The sequence below is a fragment of the Nelusetta ayraudi genome, unplaced genomic scaffold (assembly GCF_046127955.1).
Source record: "Nelusetta ayraudi isolate G7.1 ecotype Tasmania unplaced genomic scaffold, CSIRO-AGI_Nayr_v1 ptg000135l, whole genome shotgun sequence".
Lineage (NCBI taxonomy): Eukaryota > Metazoa > Chordata > Actinopteri > Tetraodontiformes > Monacanthidae > Nelusetta > Nelusetta ayraudi.
Window position 1 is genome coordinate 20341392 of NW_027466185.1, and position 18088 is coordinate 20359479.

Genomic DNA, 18088 nt, shown 5'->3' on the forward strand with positions numbered 1-18088 from the left:
GTGGAAAGAGCCGAGCCAAGTGAGGGAGGATGGAAGGTGGGAGTGGCTGCTGGGGGGGGCTTGGGGGGCTTGTTGCAGCACTGGAGGTCTCACTCCGGGACTCCATAACTGCCCCCTTCTAATGAAGAAAACCCACTTGATTTCGTTTACTATCCAGTTCATTGTAAAATTGCCATCATGAAAAAGGTGAATGCATAAATATTACCATAATAATATAGAAATGATTTGATGGCGAACATGACAATAACACAATATAAGGTGCTTTGTGCTTAGTTTCAGAGGGTTTGTTTTCCGTTAGATCACTTTTAAGCAGTGAAAGAAAGTAGATAGATAGATAGATAGATAGATAGATAGATAGATAGATAGATAGATTTGAGTTCTTATTTAATCTGACTTCACATTTGGCCAAACAAACATTTGACCTCATTAACCGAGACATTTATGCTGTGCAAGTCCGCTGCCTGCTGTGATTCACGGCAGCGTGGAGAATCTTTCTTCCCTCCCGGGTTGCCATGAAAAAACTCTCTCAACTTAACACACAATAAAACTTTTCTGCTGACAAGCGAAGATGAGCCATTATGGTGCCAGAAAACAGCTGAGCCGCTAAGAAAAAGAAGGTGCATAGAAAAGCAGCAGAGGCCAGAAGGGCGGCGCTCTTCTATTTTTTTTTTTTTTTAGAGCGAGAGCGAGAGAGAGAGAGAGAGAGAGAGAGAGAGAGAGAGATTTTTATAATACGCACCTGTTTTCTTTGTCTGTGGCGGGCCGGCGTGCCGGCGTGCCTGCTCCATATTAAAGGCCTATTGAAAAAGTTCTTCTTTTCAATAAGTGTGAATTTGCTCTTTGTGCCCCCAGCGCGAGATGCTGCAGCACGAACAGCTCCGCCGAGGTCCGGACGGACAATATCCCCCTGTAAAAAAAAAAATTGCCCAAGAGAATCAAGACGACAGAATCCATTAAAGTTTCACTTCACGCGTTTGTGGTGATGAAGCGTGTGATTACGCATAAAGACCGGCGGTGTAACGCTGCCTTTTTTTTCGGTGGGGGTCTTTCATCGCTGCAAAGTGTGATTAACTTGTGAGTGCGACAAACCAACAAGGCAGTCGTGGGAAAGCACAGTTTTGGGAGTGAAAAAAGAGAATCGCCGCATGCAAAAAGAAACAGTGGGTGTAAATGGGGTTAGAGGTCGGAGGTCAAGTTCTACCATGGTGGTCAGGTTAGGTTTCGTAACGGACAACTGTCGGCTCTTTTTCCGGGGCTTCAGGTTTCCTGGTTGGCCTGCTCAGTCTGAGCTCTGAGTCGGCACTCCTCCAGCTGCTGCGCTGCTGCGCTGCTTCTTCCTTCCTTCCGTTCCGTCTCTCTTCTTTTTGAGTCATTCCCGGAGACGTTCCTCTGCGGCATCAGGAATGCCCACTGATTCACTCCCCTTTATTTCTTGCAGGGAATGCAAGGCGAGGCAGGAATCCCTGGCATGCCCGGACCCAAAGGCGTCTCGGTGAGCTACTACCAACGCGACGCCACTTCACCGAGCAGCTCACGTGATTGTGTGTTTTTTTTTTTTTTTACAAATCGCTTCACCTTCTCTTTCATTTTTCTTTCTTTTTTCAGGGCGCTGCAGGAGATAATGGTGAAAGGGGAACTCCTGGAACAAGGGTCAGTTCCTCGCATCGCGAGACGCACTCCTTGATTCCGATGGGTTTTGGTGTGAACACGTCCGCATGACTGCAACAGTCCTGACAAGTTTGATTCTTTTAAGTGACCCAAGTTCACATGAGTTACCGAATAACAACAGAAAATCGGGTTTTTGAGTCATTTAAGTCACCTGACTGAATCCGCACAACTGCTCCACCCACTCCTAGGGCAGCTGGGATTGGTTCATTTTGTATGTGTACAACTCATTGAGCTGTTCATGTTAACAAGTTGTTGAACATTACCTAATAAAGCAAACAAACAAAAAAAGCAAACAAACAAAAAACAAAAAAACAAAAAAACAAAAAACAAACAGCCAGAATTGCTCCCTAACAACTCACACCTTGTACTTACAAGGTGTTCTTGCTGAAAGCCGCTCACCCATTGTAGAGAAACTCCAAAAGTTTAAAGGTGACTCACTTCTCTATTGGTGAGGTTGCCTCAGAGTGTTTCACAGGGAATCGTATGGCTCATATCAGCTTCTATATCTGGAAAAAGATGTGAGCACGAAAGATGAAATTGATCGCTCGGTAAGACTAAATAGCAAGTTTCCGGAACACGGCGAGAGGGAATTGCAGCCGTTGCGCTGTTTGCGTGGGATGTTTCCGCTCGTATAGACATAGCTAACCAGCGAGGGCCTTTCCAAAGTATGCCGATCTTTGCCAAGAGATTGCGACCCTTTGACTTTACGTGTTTCTCCGCTAAGTGCTGGAATCTGAGTCACTGACTTTAGTGAGAACCTGTGCTGAGCAAAGGTGGTAAAAAAATAAAATACATAAAATAAAAAAAACCCACTTGTGACTGCGTTGTTCACTTCTGAGAAAAAGGCTCTTCTCCTCAGAGGGAGCCGGAGGTGAGGGGCGTAATGGTGCAAACAGATGTGGCGTCCCTGATTCACTCCTCACACTTCCTGTCTGGGATTCTGCGGGGGTGCTTGGCTCTGACGCGGCCCCTTCAAACCCACCGGAGCTTTTGTTGAATTCTTCTCACAGTTTCGCTTGCCTCATCAGAGTGTTGCCGAACTAAAGTTACTCCCGCTGATAAATCAGCCAAAGGTCGGTCCAGTCCGCTGCGGTCTGGTTGGGAAAATCATCCTGAAAAGTAGATTACTTTCAGGGGTATGTCAGTACGTAGGACGGAGAACCAGCACGATGATTGCTTTGCCATACCGCAAGAGGATGTGCGGCAGGTTTCAGGCGTACTGAGGGTCCATTCAGAGGGGCCGACATGGAGTTCCAGGCTGCCCGTCAGCTCGTCTGTCGCTCAGAGGGTTTCCTGCGGCTGAAAACTGGGAAAGTACTTGCCCTGGCAAAGCGATAATGGGAACGTGTGGCTTAGAGGAAAAGGCCTCGGGGGGGGTCGAAGTCGGGCTGGTGTTTGATGAGTGACAAGTCAGGAATGTCGAATTGTATAGCTCGACCTACTGTGCACAAAAAAATAACCAAAAAGCTGCTCCGCCCTGTCCGTGGTAGCAGCCTCGTAAGAAAACGCAATGAAAAAAACAAAACATTGGATTGACTATTTTGACTATTTTGGTTCGAAATGCGGAAAACATGAAGGATTTTTGTTGCCTACCGAACAGACAAGATGACCTGGAACTAGATTGTGCAGCTTGTGCGCCAACATTGCTTGGAACCAGGACGTAGTGAATGACAATCAGAGTTGCTGTTTTGTCATTCACCCACTAGAGGTCAACTAAGATGTTTTGGATTCATTTGGTAGGGAGACTTCTCATGATGTTCCTTCAAAGATTTTGAAGGAAACTTCGGATAGCGCTCAACACAAACCGTGTGAACTCTCAACATCTCTGTTTTAGCACACTTAAGACATCATGGGGAAAGTTACCGTGGTCACATCAGCGTTGTTGTTATACTGGGGAAAATGTTGTTCCGTTCTATAGCCTCCAAGTTGTAGCTTAGCTACTAGCCTGAATTCCTCCCATTTGTTTTCACGCAAAGTCATTCTTTAATTTGCTGTTGCCTTGACATTTTACACTTGTAACCATTATTTCTGGGCTTTTAATTAACTTTACAACACAGAGATATAGGGGTTGATACTTACTGAATCAACCGGCGGTGCGTAAATAGTGACTTTAAATTAACAAAACGCTTTTGTTCATTGGTCAGGGCGAGGCCGGCTTTGACGGACTTCCTGGCAAACCCGGTTTTCCTGGGAAAGACGTGAGTTGCCGTCCTCTGCAAGACATCCTGCAAACACGGCAGAACTTCTTCCTTAGTGATTTAACTTTGCGCTGACGACTTGATTGCACTTGACCAGGGATTAAGAGGACTGGCTGGCGTACCGGGGCCTAACGGAGTCAAAGGCGACCAGGTACGTCTCCTGCGAGCGCATGCAAAACGCATGATTTCCAAGGTGACTTTTCCAAACGTCAAGGCAACATCACCCGGCTTGCGTTGATACCAATCATTTCCCAAAAAAAAAAAAAGGTATCATCATCAGACTCCGGGGACGCTGCCAGCACTCTCACACAGACATTCCTCCGTCTCCTGTACGTCCCGTTCAAAGTCAGCCCACTTATTTGTCTGAGAAAACAAGGCACAGAGTTCATTTTGTCTATGATTAGACCCTTTGATGATTCCTCGCACGAGCCGCCACACCCACGCAAAGTCGCCGAGACTTTCCGAGCTCGTCCGCGCACACAAGATTCACTTTCCCTGCGGGCCTGCAATCAGCGCACTGCGGAGCATGTGACATGTCATAATTTACGGTCGGGCTGCCGTGTCATTATCGGGTCGCCCGGGGTGCTTCGCCCATGAATGTATCTTGATTCTAATGACGGGGTTTTCATCCCGATTGCGCTCTACTTCACAGGGAGAAAGAGGCCTTCCTGGATTACCTGGGGATGTGGTGAGTACCAGAAATACGCCTAATGCCTCAAGTAATGTGTAATAAAAGTATAATGTGCGTGTACTCTTAAATAAATATAGAGCACTTGGGCGATCTGTAATTTCTGCTCTGGAAGAGAGTCAAACAGTCTGCGTGTGGTTGTGTGCAGTAGTAGTAATAGGACCATACAGTAGTGGCCCACTGGACCGCCTCTTTAAAGTATTGTACTGGATCATTGAAGCAGGTTTATACTGGATTAAATAAGAATATAAAAATGATTGCTAACAATATTTCTCATATTTGTTTTACCATCCATTGTGTTCTTTGTTCTGTTTCATTGATTTGGTAATTTGGCGCTTTTCAGTTATTTAAATAAGATTAGTGAATGTGCCAAATTTGAAATGTTATGAACAGTTTAACCAAATGTCACCGTAGATTCATTAACTGCAGGATATGCTTCAATGCATTTAATGAAACGCTGAAAAACACATTGTTTCTAAGTTGCACAAAAACCTTTCCGATGCCAACACTTTATATCCACTTTCTTTTTAAGGTACAAAAAGACGGTTTAAGGGGTGAGAAGGTGAGTGAAATTTTATTTGAAGACAATAAATTGGGGGTGAATTATAGTTTTATACTTTTGTTTTTTTTATTTATATATATATATATACTTTTACCTAGTGTCAAGTGCAGCATTTACCTCATTAGAAACCTGCCTGTACTTTTTTTTTTTTATTTCCGGATTTAGAAATTAATATTATATTATAAATATTATAAATTATTAAACAATAAACTTTACTCATGCATTCGATCCACTTTAGGGAGAAGCCGGACCACCTGGGCCTCAAGGACCTGCCGGCCCCCAGGGGCTTCCTGTAAGAGTCTCATATATATGTTTGGATTTGCCTTTTTTTTATTTTATTTTTTTATCTTTAAGTGTTTTATTATTTAGGATGGACAGATGGACAGAGTCAAGAGAGGCTGAAATCGTTATTTCTGTCCCTCAGGGTGCTCCAGGTGTACAAGGTTTCCCTGGAGAGCCTGGAGAGTTTGGTCAAAGGGTAAGAGCGTTATTTCAAATTCCTCATGTTCAAAACCTGTCCTCAGCTCTTTGTCTGTTTGATATCAAATAGATAGACTGCTGAAACTACCCTTAAAGATTGTGATGAGCCTCAACAGCCCCATGCTAATAGTCCTAGGGTAAATAGGCAAATCTGACACATAACAGATTACAAAAATCGGTGTCCAATTTATTATCGTTATTGCTGAAAACAAACAAACACAAATTTTAAACATGTCAATTTTTTCAGTTTTCCCATTTATTTCCCATTTTTCTTGCATTTTAAGTTTAGGCTGGGGTTGGGCAAAATTCTTTGTAAAGTTGGTTTACCAAAAAACAAAGATTGTTTCGTTGCAACAAGCAAGCAACACTGTGAATGCTGCAAAGTCAACACAGGGCGCAAGAAATTCACTAAACAACCGAGACAAAACCCCTGCAACTCTTTTCCGCCACTGAAAGGCCTCCAGCCTCCAGCCATGCTCCTCTTTCTGCTTTGAATGGACAAAGGTTTGCTTGTAACTGTTATGTTAAGAAGTGCTGTGATAATTTGTGGCTTGCCGCAGTTTTCCCACACAACTGCAGGGAAACTGGAAAGCGAGACAGATGTAGATTTGGGTGGGTATCTGACTGTGAATCCCACCAATCACACTGCCCTGACTGGCTCAATATAGTCGTTATTGAGTCGACATTGGGAAGTGCATTTTCCTTCCTGTTCTGGTGGCACATAGTTGACTGTCACATGGTGCGGTCACATGGACTGGGAGTCATCGGATTAAATCTCATACCAATGAAAATCACGTCATTTAAACACCCCGGTTCCAATTGGACTGGCCAGATCCAATTTAAATTTGATTGGACCGGTCGAGTTGTTGTGAGTTTGTTTTTGATTAAATCAGAGTCAATGTGAACGGCACATCGGATCACTTCTCGCTGTCCGCCCGCCACCTGACTGGACGACCGTGCGGATAAACATCATCGCTCGGAGCTCGTCGGGGAGAAGGCTTCTTTGGTGTTGCAGTTTCGAGAGAATCACCAACAGAAAAGCTTGATCCATTAAGATAACAGCACTCACTTGGATGTGGGATCACGACCTCCGCACCTGTTATGGGGAAATCCGCAACATTTTGTTCAGTGTTCATGTGAACGGGGCAATCCGATCTCTCAGTTTGAAACAGTTAAATCAGATTGACCTAACGAGCGAGCGTGTAAACGCATCTGGTGTCACTCTGAAGTGGGGGCCGGGGGGTTTGGGTTCGACTACGGCCTTTACAAGAATGATTTCCAGGAGCGTCCTTTCAAAAAAGTAGAGGGGAAAAAATAGGAGTGGAGGAGCTTGACCTGTTTTTCCGCTGCCTCAGGGTTTGTTATGCTTGAGCTGAAGATGCACAGTGTGAGAGGGCGAGAGGGTTGGGGCTGGGCCGTAGGCTGTGATAATGGGGTGGTCTCCACTGCTGCCAGAGCTGATAGAGTGGGGCTTTATGGTTGACTTGCCATAGATTGAGCCACTCTCAGCAAAAAAATAAAAAAAAAAGCTCTCATCAGCGGAGCCGAGCCCTGTGCGCTCACCTCTGCAGAGATATGACAGTGGTGGTGGTGGTGGTGGTGGTGTGTAGCTGGGGGTGGGGGGATGGGATGGGGACTGGGCCGGAGTGTGAACAGTCGTGAAGGGTGGTGAGGGGAGCGCCGCATCGACAGACAGTGAAAAACCACAAAGCGTGCTTCCACTGGCGCTACTGGGTTGGGGCTGGCTCGACCCGGCTCGGCACGGTCCGGCTCGGCACGGGTGTGTTTCCACCGCCACTTGGTCCCAGCTAAAATAAAATCGATATATCGCCTTTAAAATCGCCATAAGGAGCGAACATAAAACACAAGCCGAGCGCGGAGTTAGCGGTGGTGGCTAACAGTTTATCGACATGAGACAGTGGTTGTACTTTGCAAATAGACAGACGTGAGCCGAGATGATGAATAAAAGAGCAAGTGGCTGCACAGTGCAGTCCGCTCCTGCAGAATCCACGTGGGAATTGCAATTATACCATAAACAGAGATTTTAATTATTGTAGTTTTAAATTTTACACAGACAAAATTCCTCCTATTCTACCAGAAGCAACCCATAGGGGTTTTGTCAGTGATTTTCTTGAGTGAATGTCACTATTTATTTTATAATGAATAACAAAAATAAGGAAATATTGTATCTGTAATCTTTTTTATCTTACCAAATCATCCTGATAAAAACAATTACGTCACAAAATACTCATAAGGGTTTGGTTTCTTTATGACAAGGCCTTCTAAAAGTGTTTTGTATTGTAAAGGTGACTGTGAGGTGACTTTTAACTTCATCTTTCAGGGGAAGAAGGGGGAAAGTGGATTGCCTGGAGTGGACGGCCTCCCTGGACCTACTGTGAGAACAATATAATTATCTACCAGGCAAAATGCACTGTGTTTGTGTAGTTTAGTAGATAGGACAGCTTGGTAGTCTATCTATCTATCTATCTATGTATCTAACAATGGAGGGCTTCTGTCAAGTGGATTGTCATGACCGGCGAATCCCTTCCCTCTTTAAAGGTGCATTTCCTGTGTTGAATAATGAACCGGGCCAGATGAAAACAAACGGGTTATGTCAATTGACTTCCTTAATTGGCCCCTGGAGCAAAATAGGAACCCAGCTGCCTGCCGCCAATTGTCAAGGTTGAGTGAACGGCGATGAGTGCTGCACTAGCACCCTCTAGCGGCGGCTCAGCACACTGACAAGCGCCTGTGTGAAAACGGTTTTAACGCCTTGCTTCTGTCCTTTAAAAAAAAGAAAAGAAAAAAAAAAGAATTCGTTTCATTTTTAATTTCTTTAAAATGATTATTTGCAGGGTCCTCAAGGTCCACCTGGCCCACCTGGGAACCAAGGACACACGGGACCTCCTGTAAGACCACAACACTCTCTCTCTCTCTCTCTCTCTCTGTTTCTCTCTCTCTCTCCCTGTCTCTCTCTCTCTCTCTCTCTCTCTCTCTCTCTCTCTCTTTCTGTCTCTCTCTCTCTCTCTCTCCCTGTCTCTCTACTACACACAACACTCTTTAATATGATAACATCTATTGACAACAATTATTTCTCCCCTTCCTTTTTAAGGGTCTCCCCGGTGAGATTGGATTTTCAGGAAAACCTGGCCAAGCTGGAAAGCCTGTGAGCTGCTCCCTTTATCTGTGTCCAAAACCTTTATGTATTTACAGTTGACTGTCTGTTATTACTGCCCTGTTGACGTCTCTAAATGCCAACCTGTTGTCCCCAATATAAAAGGGTCTTCCCGGAAAAGACGGTCTGGACGGCGTTCCTGGAAACGACGGCACTATTGTGAGTGTGACCTTTGCAATGATTTCTCCTTTCATTAACTCGTTTTATATCATTTTGTCCCTTGTAGATAATGTACGTGCGTCTAAATTCCCTAGCAGCCTCCTTCTCACGACTGGCATCCACAGTATTTAGAGTCACTTACCCAAATGTTTGTTAGCCAGAGTAGAGCTTCTGGTTCTGGTAATGCAAATGAAGGAACATTGTGGGATACTAGTTAGCGTTGCTTGGGTTGTCGTGCAATGTTTCTGAGGTGAAGCAGGGTAACAAGACCAGGCACAAAAGCAGAAGAGAAAGTAGAAAGTTGGGTTTCAAGGACGGGGCAACAACAAGGGCAACAAAAAGGGAGAACTAGACAAGAATAACAATAAGAGTGAGGACGCAAACGGCAAAACAAACGGCTGTAGCAGCAACTCTAAATGAAACAGCTGTCTGACATGTTTGACTATTACTTCCTGCTCCTACTGCAACATACCTCCAAATCTCAACACTCTGCATCCTGCAGTTGGACAGTAACAGTCAACACACAATTCATTTAATTTCTTTTTTTTTTTTATGACATCTAAATGGAAATCTTGTATCTGCAAAGGGCCCCAGGGGAGAGCGTGGAACCGACGGTTTTCCCGGGAAGCCCGGCCCAAAGGTAACGTCGCCTTATCACGCCCAACAAAAAAATCCACTTGACACAACTAAAAACATGTGCAGCCTGCAAGATAGCCGGCTTGGTTTTCCATATGCAAATGTGACATTTAATAGGGTCTTCCTGCTTCCCCTTTTCCCTCCGTCACCTCCTTCAGAGTGAAGACGGGCCTCCCGGACCAAGAGGACCACCGGGGGAGAGAGTGAGCTCACAGTTGTTGGTCGCTGTCGGTTTTATGTCTGACCTTGTTTTTTTAAGTATAAGAGAATCATCGTTTTGACATGATCCACAGGGAGAGGCTGGCGCTCTTGGACAGCCAGGAACTGCAGGAGCGAGGGGCGACAGGGGCATCCAGGTAGGTGTCATTATATATATATATATATATATATGTATATATATATATATATATATATATATATATATATATATGCTTCTTAAAATTGTAGTTGTTGTCATGGCCAACCCGAGGGGTCTTTGAGAAGGTTCGAATGAATTTACCAGCAAAAAAATTGTATATGTGTATATATGTCTGGATTCTTTTAAAGGTAACACAGTAACACAATACTGGACTTTGTAGCCAATTCCAAAGTCCAAATGATGTTAAATCACTCTAAGTCAAACTTTATTTGACAAATATATCTGACAAAAAAATGAGTTGGGGGCTCTGTGGCTATTGTTTTTACTTTCGAGGTTCAGATACTTTGCTAACTATTGTCTAAAACGTCACATTCAATATATACTAAGATATATAATAATACTTATATACTATAACAAAAACATCTCAAAGATATCCGCTGCGTGTGGCACTTCACCAGGTCATCTTCCCGACATTGACGTCCCTGAATGCATTGAGTTGCTACAATGTGATTGTCTGATCAACTACTAGTGTGTAGAAGGCTTTTATATTGTCAGGGAAAAAGGAATCATTTTTTTCCCCTGAAATAAACTCCAGGGAAATTAACTCATTCCGCTGCCTACTGACCCAAAACATGCAGCAGTGATTTCCTACTGTGATGCCGTCCGGTGCCTCGTTCCTAAATAGAAAATGTAACTGTATTATTTTGCTGCTTCCATGACAGGGAGAAAGAGGACCGGGTGGATCAGTCGGACCAAAGGGTGAAAAAGGCGACAGGGTAAATAAATTAAAAAAAAAAAAGAAACTCTGAAGTGGAACTGCATGCTGTCATGTCATGGTGGTGATTTTGTCTAATTTAATTGGGCTGTGTGGTAATAGAGCAGTAAGGGTGTAATTGGAGTGGCATCAACGTGACCATATCATCTCCTGCTGTAGGGTGATTCTGGAGAGAGGGGACTGCCCGGCGCTCCAGGAAATGTGAGGAGATTTGTGCTTGATGCGACGCAGCCGTGCAACGCTTCACTCATTAGCATTTGTTAGCATCGCTAGCACATTGTTTATTGTCTACATTTGTTCAATACCAGAGACGCTTCTCTTTTCTTTTTTCCTTACAGGTGGCAAATGTCATCCCTGAGCCGGGTGAACCAGTGAGTGGTCCTCTGTTCTTCTCCGCCAAGTGGACACAAGTGGACAAAACATTACACTTTTGATAGACGTCTAATCATAGTCTGATTGAACTTCTTGTCCTCCGCTCAAGGGGAAACCCGGAGAGAAAGGCGAAAAGGGAGACCAGGGCGCACAAGGAGAGATGGCAAGTTTTCCCTGACCCCGCCCCCCTCCAGACAAAAGTTGTAGCAGTTTGCGCAGTTGTCCACTAGATGTCAGCAGCGATCCAGAATGGCAAAGAGCGACGACTTAGCCAGGGCGCGCAGGACGAATCGCTGCACGGACTCTGCTGGACGCTTTCAGATTAAAAAAAAAACAAAAAACATACAAGCAATAAGAATACGGCTGGTTTGCAGTCGTTAATACACACTGAGGAAGACCACGATGCATATGCACTGTGTTTGTGCTGAGCCAATGGCAATGGTTAAAACAGTAATCTAAACAGTGTAATTACGTTGATGTTTTTGTCTTCATGGAATATGATCAAAAGTTCATCTCCTTAACAAAAGATGATAAAATAATTAATAGTTCATTAACCCCGCCTTCATCAAACAGCAGCTGGGACTCAGCAGTAATGGATGGATAGATGGATGGATGGATGGATGGATGAATGTGAGGAACACATTGTTGAAACCTTTGTCGCTTTCCACACAGGGTCCCAAAGGGCTGCCTGGAGAACAGGGCTTCAAGGGCCCACCTGGACCTGTGGTAAGATGCCCTGCTAGCCTGCAGTTCTCTGTCCGTTACCGCCGGGTGATTGAAAAGCTGATTGCATCTGCCTCATTCACAACAGGGTCCAAAGGGGGACGCTGGACTCCAAGGAGTGACGGGCCGCGTCGGAGACCCCGTAAGGAGTCTTAACAACATTCAGCGTTCACCTTTGCTTCGCTGTACCGTCTAAACCGTGGCGTGATTCTTCCCAGGGTCCACCCGGAGCAGCCGGTGCCCCAGGTACTGGAGGACTACCAGGAAATGTGGTAGGTTTTTCTGGTTTGACTGACACGGTGGCGCCGTGGGTAGCACTGTCGCCTCCGGGCAAGAAGGTTGAGGGTTCGATGCCTGAGCCTGTGGCCTTTCCGTATATCGACATGGGTCCTATTTTCTGGCTTCTTATCACAGTTCGAACACACACTAGTGAGGGGGAATTGGGAAAAAAAATTGGCCTGAGGGTTGATAAACTGGGATAAGCTGTCGGCGTGTCCAGGGTGTAACCCCCGTCTTTCACCCAATGACAGCTGGGACAGGCTCCAGCACCACCCACCACCATGAGTGCAGGAGAAGTGGTCAGAGAAAATAGATGTAAGGAAAGAAAAAAAAAACTGTGTCTCAGTGCACAAAACCAGGACCTTTCAGAAAGACTTTTCAAAGAAGGATTACTGAAGTCTGCTTACTGATAGAAAATGTAAACAGTCAAAACCGACTTTGCGGCGTTTTCACAATAAGATATGGATGAATGAATGGTTTCCTCTGAATAACAAAAAAAGAGGTGGGGGTACACAAAGATCAGTTCATCGGAAGGTACTGACAGGATATATAGCAAGAAAAGCAGCAGACAATGAATTCAACAATGTATCCCTGTGCTTGTGTATTTGAGCGGTGCTGTCTGGTGTGGCTAATGTTCCAGAAATGCAAATGACTTGAATGACTCATGGTGTCTTTTCTCTAAGGGCATACCGGGAATCATCGGGCCCCCAGGTCCGGCTGGGCAGAGAGGAGATAAGGTCTGTCCCATTCATCAAACTGGCAGTGTCTCTGATATCTTCTGCTGTTCCTTCATCCAGTGCAGCGTAATGTCTTAGGCCTCTCAGAATGTACGTAGCATGAGTTTAAAGCGGGATGACTTGGCCAAGGCCTCCCAGTTGAAAACATTTCCCCTTTTTTCAAACAGTTTATGGTGACATAATGATCTTGAACACTAATTTATCCATATGTCATTCTTGCTAATAAGCAAGTGCACCTTATATTGTCTGTGGTATCAGCTCACATCTCTTCTGTGATCTTGGGAGCCAATGAAGTCTGTCTTTCTTTCTTTTTTTCTTTCAACATTTACGTTAGGGAGAGTCAGGTAAACCAGGGCCAGCGGGTACCACAGGCCCACCTGGAGAGCCCGGTGTAAGTGGACCTCCTGGACAAACTGGAAAGGGGAAGGACGGAGAAAGAGTAAGTACTTTTTTGTGTGTCATCAGAAATCTGATTTTATCAGCGGCAGTCTGCTCCTACAGGTGATTTCACTGATTGTTATCCCTTGTGACAAAAAATTAATGAAGAAATAAAACAAATTAAATGTCAGGGATTAAGGGAGTGAGTGTTGCAGCACACACACATCTTTAGCTTCCCGTTTCATTTGAGCCCACACAGCAGCTCAAACACAGTGAGGAAAAATCCTGGTCTTAGTTAAGCTCACCAGCCTTTTAAAACATTTCACAAGTCCAAATGTGCAGAGCAGCGTGGTTTTGTCGCGCCCATGATGTCAAACGGCTGCACCTGGCTAAACTCTGCAGCAAGAGCCGCATCGGTGCTGAGGTTTCTTTTCCTCTCTGTCACGTTGCAGTTTACTCCACTTTAGTTGAAAGTGTATTCTTGCTGGAGCAAACATGCTTGTTGCCTTTGTGTTTAAAGGATACAAATTATGTTCAAATCAATTCACTTATTCTATATTATTGATTGATTTATTTATAGTTGTTGCTGCTTGAAGTGGAGTCATCTGAACTCTGCTGTCCTTATTGTAATGGCTCACATGTTAAAACAGTTACTGATTATAGTTTGGTTGTGTTGCAGTTGAAAGAAAAAAATACCTTTAGTATTGAGCTCATCAAAGCTGTTAAAAACCTTACAGATGCTCGTGCAAGATCTCTCACAAGCACCGCAGTGCATTTCTGCAAAATGATTAACAGATGTTTCATTATAGACAAGAAAAAAATAATTATAATATATGATATAATTGTAATTATAATAAGTATCCATATTACTTAAGTACAAAGTTTGAATACTTTTGCCACCTCTGAAAATAATCCACATTGCACATCTGTGCCATTGAGAAAGGAGGACAACTGAGATGAGATGAGATGAGAAATGTAAATTATAACACTGGTAACATTACTAACATGAAAAAAAGGAATAAATAAATCCGGACTGAATAAAATAAAATCCTGAACAAACAACAAACACACAAAAGGACAGCAGTGCAAATTATGAATATTGAAACCAGCAGCCTGCTCTTGGTATATATTAACCTTTCAGGTCTGGCATCTGTTCCATCCTTATTACTGTTAGCAGTTCATTTGCAGCCGTCTGTATTCCACATGTGTCTATTCTGCCCGCAATACCTGCTCCACCGCGACGCAATATGGCAGAAAACCAGCGTGCGTGGGCGCGCTGTGTGTGCCCGCCACGGCTCGCCGGGCCTCCTCATCATTTTTTCCTCCCCAGACATGTGGCCGTGGTGCTGACGAGGCAGCGCAGCCGCAAACAGGAAGCGCGTTGTTAAGACATATCACATTAAAGCAACAGATTTCGGTTTAAGCGGGAGCTCTGCTTTTTACGGCAGCCAGGTGCTGCCCCCCTGCCCCTCCCCCCCGCCCCTCCAGGCATGGATATGTGCGTCTTAATTTCAGCATTCAGTGCGCTTAATTTCTAATGATTTCTTCGAAGCTGATGTAGCCGCTGGTTTCGGTAGCAGAGACGGAATGTGATTAATGGTGTGTGTGATATTGTGCTATTACAGGGAGAACCAGGACCACAGGGAATTCAAGGACCCCCAGGGCCAAAGGTAATATAGTTGAAAAGCATGAAGTGCTTGCATAAAAGCTGTGCTTGTATGTGTGTGTGTGTGTGTGTGTGTGTGTGTGTGTGTGTGTTTTCTTTTACTATGCACAGGTGTTCAGGTGTTGAAGGTGTCTGCTCTTTGCGCAACCGTTCTCCCAAGACTGAGAAAACGCATAATTTTTGCCGCCATCGGCGCGACTGCAAGCGCCTCTCAGCTGGGAGAACCTTGACCTGAAGGCCGCGGAAAGAGGGCGGGGCCAGCGGCTCGTTGGCTCGATTTACGGTGTCAAATCCCTCACCCCAATCACTGCAAAGTTCTCTCCCCCTGACCACCGGAGTATCGGCCGCAGATTGTATTTCACTACTTGGGCACAGATTGGAAATTGGGTTGCATATCTGGGATCAGCAGACGCTGTGAGATTTGACACTTCTGGATGTTTTGGAGCTTAAATATGCAACATTTTTTCCCCAATTATTCTGTAGGGCAAAGAAATTAGACTTTAAAATTGCACACGTGTGTTTTGAGTTGATGAGATGGTGTGACTCTATATTCCATGTATGGTTTGAAATGGTTAGTTGGTATTATGTAGTATAGGATTAAATGGTAAGGTGTGGTATGGTATAGAATTAAATGGTATGATGTAGAATTAGATGTATGCTATGGTAGCGTATGGTATGGTATTGTATTAATAATAATAATGTTTTTTATTTATAAAGCGCTTTTACAGGTGCTCAAAGTCGCTTTACAGGTAAAATAACAATATAAAACAATGCGAGAGATTAAGATAAATAAATAAATAAACAATTAAAATAGGTGTAACACAGGAATAAAATCAGTTAAAAAACAGACAGGGTTGAGAGGGCAAATATGGGCTGGGAGGTGTGGTGGATTGGAGGGGTCAGGTAGGGTGGGCAAGTCTGAAGAGGTGGGTTTTGAGGGCAGACTTGAAGTTGTTGAGTTTGTGGATGTGTTTGGGGAGGGAGTTCCAGAGGGTGGGGGCGGAGACACTGAAGGCCCGGTCCCCCAGGGTTCGGTACTTGGTTATGGCAAGGGGTGAGAGGAGGTTTGCGTCAGTTGAACGGAGGGGACGGTTTGGGGTGTGACGGACAATGAGGTCAGACAAGTAGGGAGGGGCCAGGTTGTGGAGTGACTTGAAGGTGAGGAGGAGGATCTTGAATTGGATACGGTGGACAACAGGAAAGCCTATGGAGTTGGTGGCGGATGGGGGTGATGTGGTCGTAGGGGCGGGAACCGGTGAGAAGTCTGGCGGCGGAGTTCTGGATGTATTGAAGTTTGTTTAGGGTGGAGGATGGGAGGCCGTAGAAAAGGCTGTTGCAGTAGTCCAGTCGGGTGGTGATGAAGGGTGAGGGTGAGGGTTTCAGCAGCAGAGGGAGTGAGGAAAGGACAGAGTCTGGCGATGTATTATATTGTATTGTATAGTCTAGAATTACATGTGTGGTAGGGCACATTAATCAATTTGATATTGAATTTGTACCTTTTTCATCTGTGTTGAAATTTGTATCAGATCTTTTGATGATTTATTGGATCATAGAAATCATCATGTGGGCAGGTGTGGCTCAGTTTGTAGAGTGGACCGCGAATCGATGATCGAAGGGTTGGCGGTTCAAATCCCGGCTCCAACTGTCCTCATGTTGAAGTGTCCTTGGGCAATGGGCCTTGCAGCGCCTTGCAGCGCCTTGCAGCGCAGCAGCCACCCATTGGTGTATGAGTGTGTGACTGAATGGGTGAATGAGAGGCCATTGTAAAGCGCTGTGGGGTAGCGTGAAGGTGCTGGAAAGCTTACCATTTACCATGTTGAACTGAAATACTGTATGTTTACTGGTGCACACAAGTGCTATGTGTTGTCTATGTTAAACAAAATCTCTTTGACACAGTATGAAAGAATAACAAGATGATTGTCACCTCTCTCAGGGTCAGTCAGGATCTCGGGGCCCACCGGGGGACAGAGGAGCTGCTGGTGAGGGGAAAGTGGGAGCAGAGGTACGAACCTGGATGAAAACAGTTGTTCCCTGGTCCTCCAGTGCGATGCCTTGAAACGTGCCATCTCTCTACTTTGTTTCTAGGGTCCTGCGGGAAAGAATGGGGAACCCGGACCTGCGGTAAACACCTTCACAAGATTAACACTTATAATGGGCCGATTCCAATCAAATGTCAACCTCTGATACAGTATGTGCTTGTCTTTGTTCCAGGGTTTGAGAGGCGCCGCAGGAGTTGCTGGTCCTCAGGGACCAGCAGGACATAATGTGAGTCCATTGACACAATGTAGCTAGAAAAAGTATGTAGTTCTTTAGAGCTAAATTGACATTGGCGAGTTTTTGTTTCTTTTACCTGTAGGGTTTACCAGGACGGCCGGGGGAGAAGGGAGCAACTGGAGAGCCTGTAAGCACAGAAATGCCAATTATAATATGTTATTTCAGAGGATTAGGCAGTAGGCCAAGGTGAGTCCTAATCGTGTCTCGTCATTTGGATGAACTCTTTTCATTCTGTCTTTTCAGGGAAAAGCAGCAGACATCTCTGACCTCAACCTCAAGGTAAGGAATATTCCGACCTCATCTTAATGACAAAAATGCTCCACCATCTAACTGGTTGTTGTAATACAAATCTGTGTCACCCTTTAGGATGTGTGCTCAGACTGCCCCGCAGGTCCACCTGGACCTCCTGGGATCCCAGGAGTCCCCGGAGACAAAGGACTCACGGGACCTCCTGGGAAATCTGGACAAGATGGTTTCCAGGTCGGACACGTCTCATTATCTTTGGTCTATTGCCGCTCATGAGACACTCGGACGACCGTCCTCTAAACACGCTGAAAGACGTTTTGCGAATCGTGCGCGCGCACTGCTTTAACCCGAGCTGAAGCGAGACGTTCGCCGCCATCCATCTCAGGTGGCTTGACGGGCGAAGAGGCTCCGTCTGCATCATTAACGGGCCGCTGTCTGCCTGGACAGAGACTGATGCTCTGACCGTGTCATTACAGGGCCCGCCGGGACCAGCTGGACCTCCAGGGCCCCCTGGAGCCGATGGCTCAAAGGCAAGTTTGCAACCTAACTGGCGACCTAAAGGTTCCCAAAGGGCCTTATGCCTATTATTTGCTTTCACCAAGCGCTTCGGTCTTCTCCTTCTCTCAAAAGGTTAAAGTATTTGCCTCTAATAGTTAGTATCAAAAGCGCCTCTTTTAGGAGAAAAATGCTTGTAAAAATGAGATGGTTAATGGT

The 18088-nt window shown here is 45.1% G+C and overlaps 1 protein-coding gene across 3 annotated transcripts in view; it reads left to right on the forward strand.

Moving 5' to 3' along the window:
* Positions 1–18088, forward strand: part of col22a1 (collagen, type XXII, alpha 1) — a 48576-nt gene that overhangs the window by 19391 nt on the left and 11097 nt on the right. For all 3 annotated transcript variants that reach the window (XM_076011384.1, XM_076011385.1, XM_076011387.1), the window contains 32 exons: positions 1439–1492; positions 1606–1650; positions 3813–3866; positions 3964–4017; positions 4519–4554; positions 5087–5116; positions 5355–5408; positions 5541–5594; positions 7938–7991; positions 8452–8505; positions 8709–8762; positions 8877–8930; positions 9517–9570; positions 9725–9769; positions 9860–9922; positions 10647–10700; positions 10859–10900; positions 11038–11070; positions 11181–11234; positions 11744–11797; positions 11883–11936; positions 12013–12066; positions 12757–12810; positions 13145–13249; positions 14814–14858; positions 16788–16856; positions 16940–16975; positions 17066–17119; positions 17211–17255; positions 17372–17407; positions 17495–17608; positions 17851–17904. In XM_076011384.1, the coding sequence (XP_075867499.1) occupies positions 1439–1492; positions 1606–1650; positions 3813–3866; positions 3964–4017; positions 4519–4554; positions 5087–5116; positions 5355–5408; positions 5541–5594; positions 7938–7991; positions 8452–8505; positions 8709–8762; positions 8877–8930; positions 9517–9570; positions 9725–9769; positions 9860–9922; positions 10647–10700; positions 10859–10900; positions 11038–11070; positions 11181–11234; positions 11744–11797; positions 11883–11936; positions 12013–12066; positions 12757–12810; positions 13145–13249; positions 14814–14858; positions 16788–16856; positions 16940–16975; positions 17066–17119; positions 17211–17255; positions 17372–17407; positions 17495–17608; positions 17851–17904 (1716 nt within the window). The remainder of the gene's footprint in view (positions 1–1438; positions 1493–1605; positions 1651–3812; positions 3867–3963; positions 4018–4518; positions 4555–5086; positions 5117–5354; positions 5409–5540; positions 5595–7937; positions 7992–8451; positions 8506–8708; positions 8763–8876; positions 8931–9516; positions 9571–9724; positions 9770–9859; positions 9923–10646; positions 10701–10858; positions 10901–11037; positions 11071–11180; positions 11235–11743; positions 11798–11882; positions 11937–12012; positions 12067–12756; positions 12811–13144; positions 13250–14813; positions 14859–16787; positions 16857–16939; positions 16976–17065; positions 17120–17210; positions 17256–17371; positions 17408–17494; positions 17609–17850; positions 17905–18088) is intronic.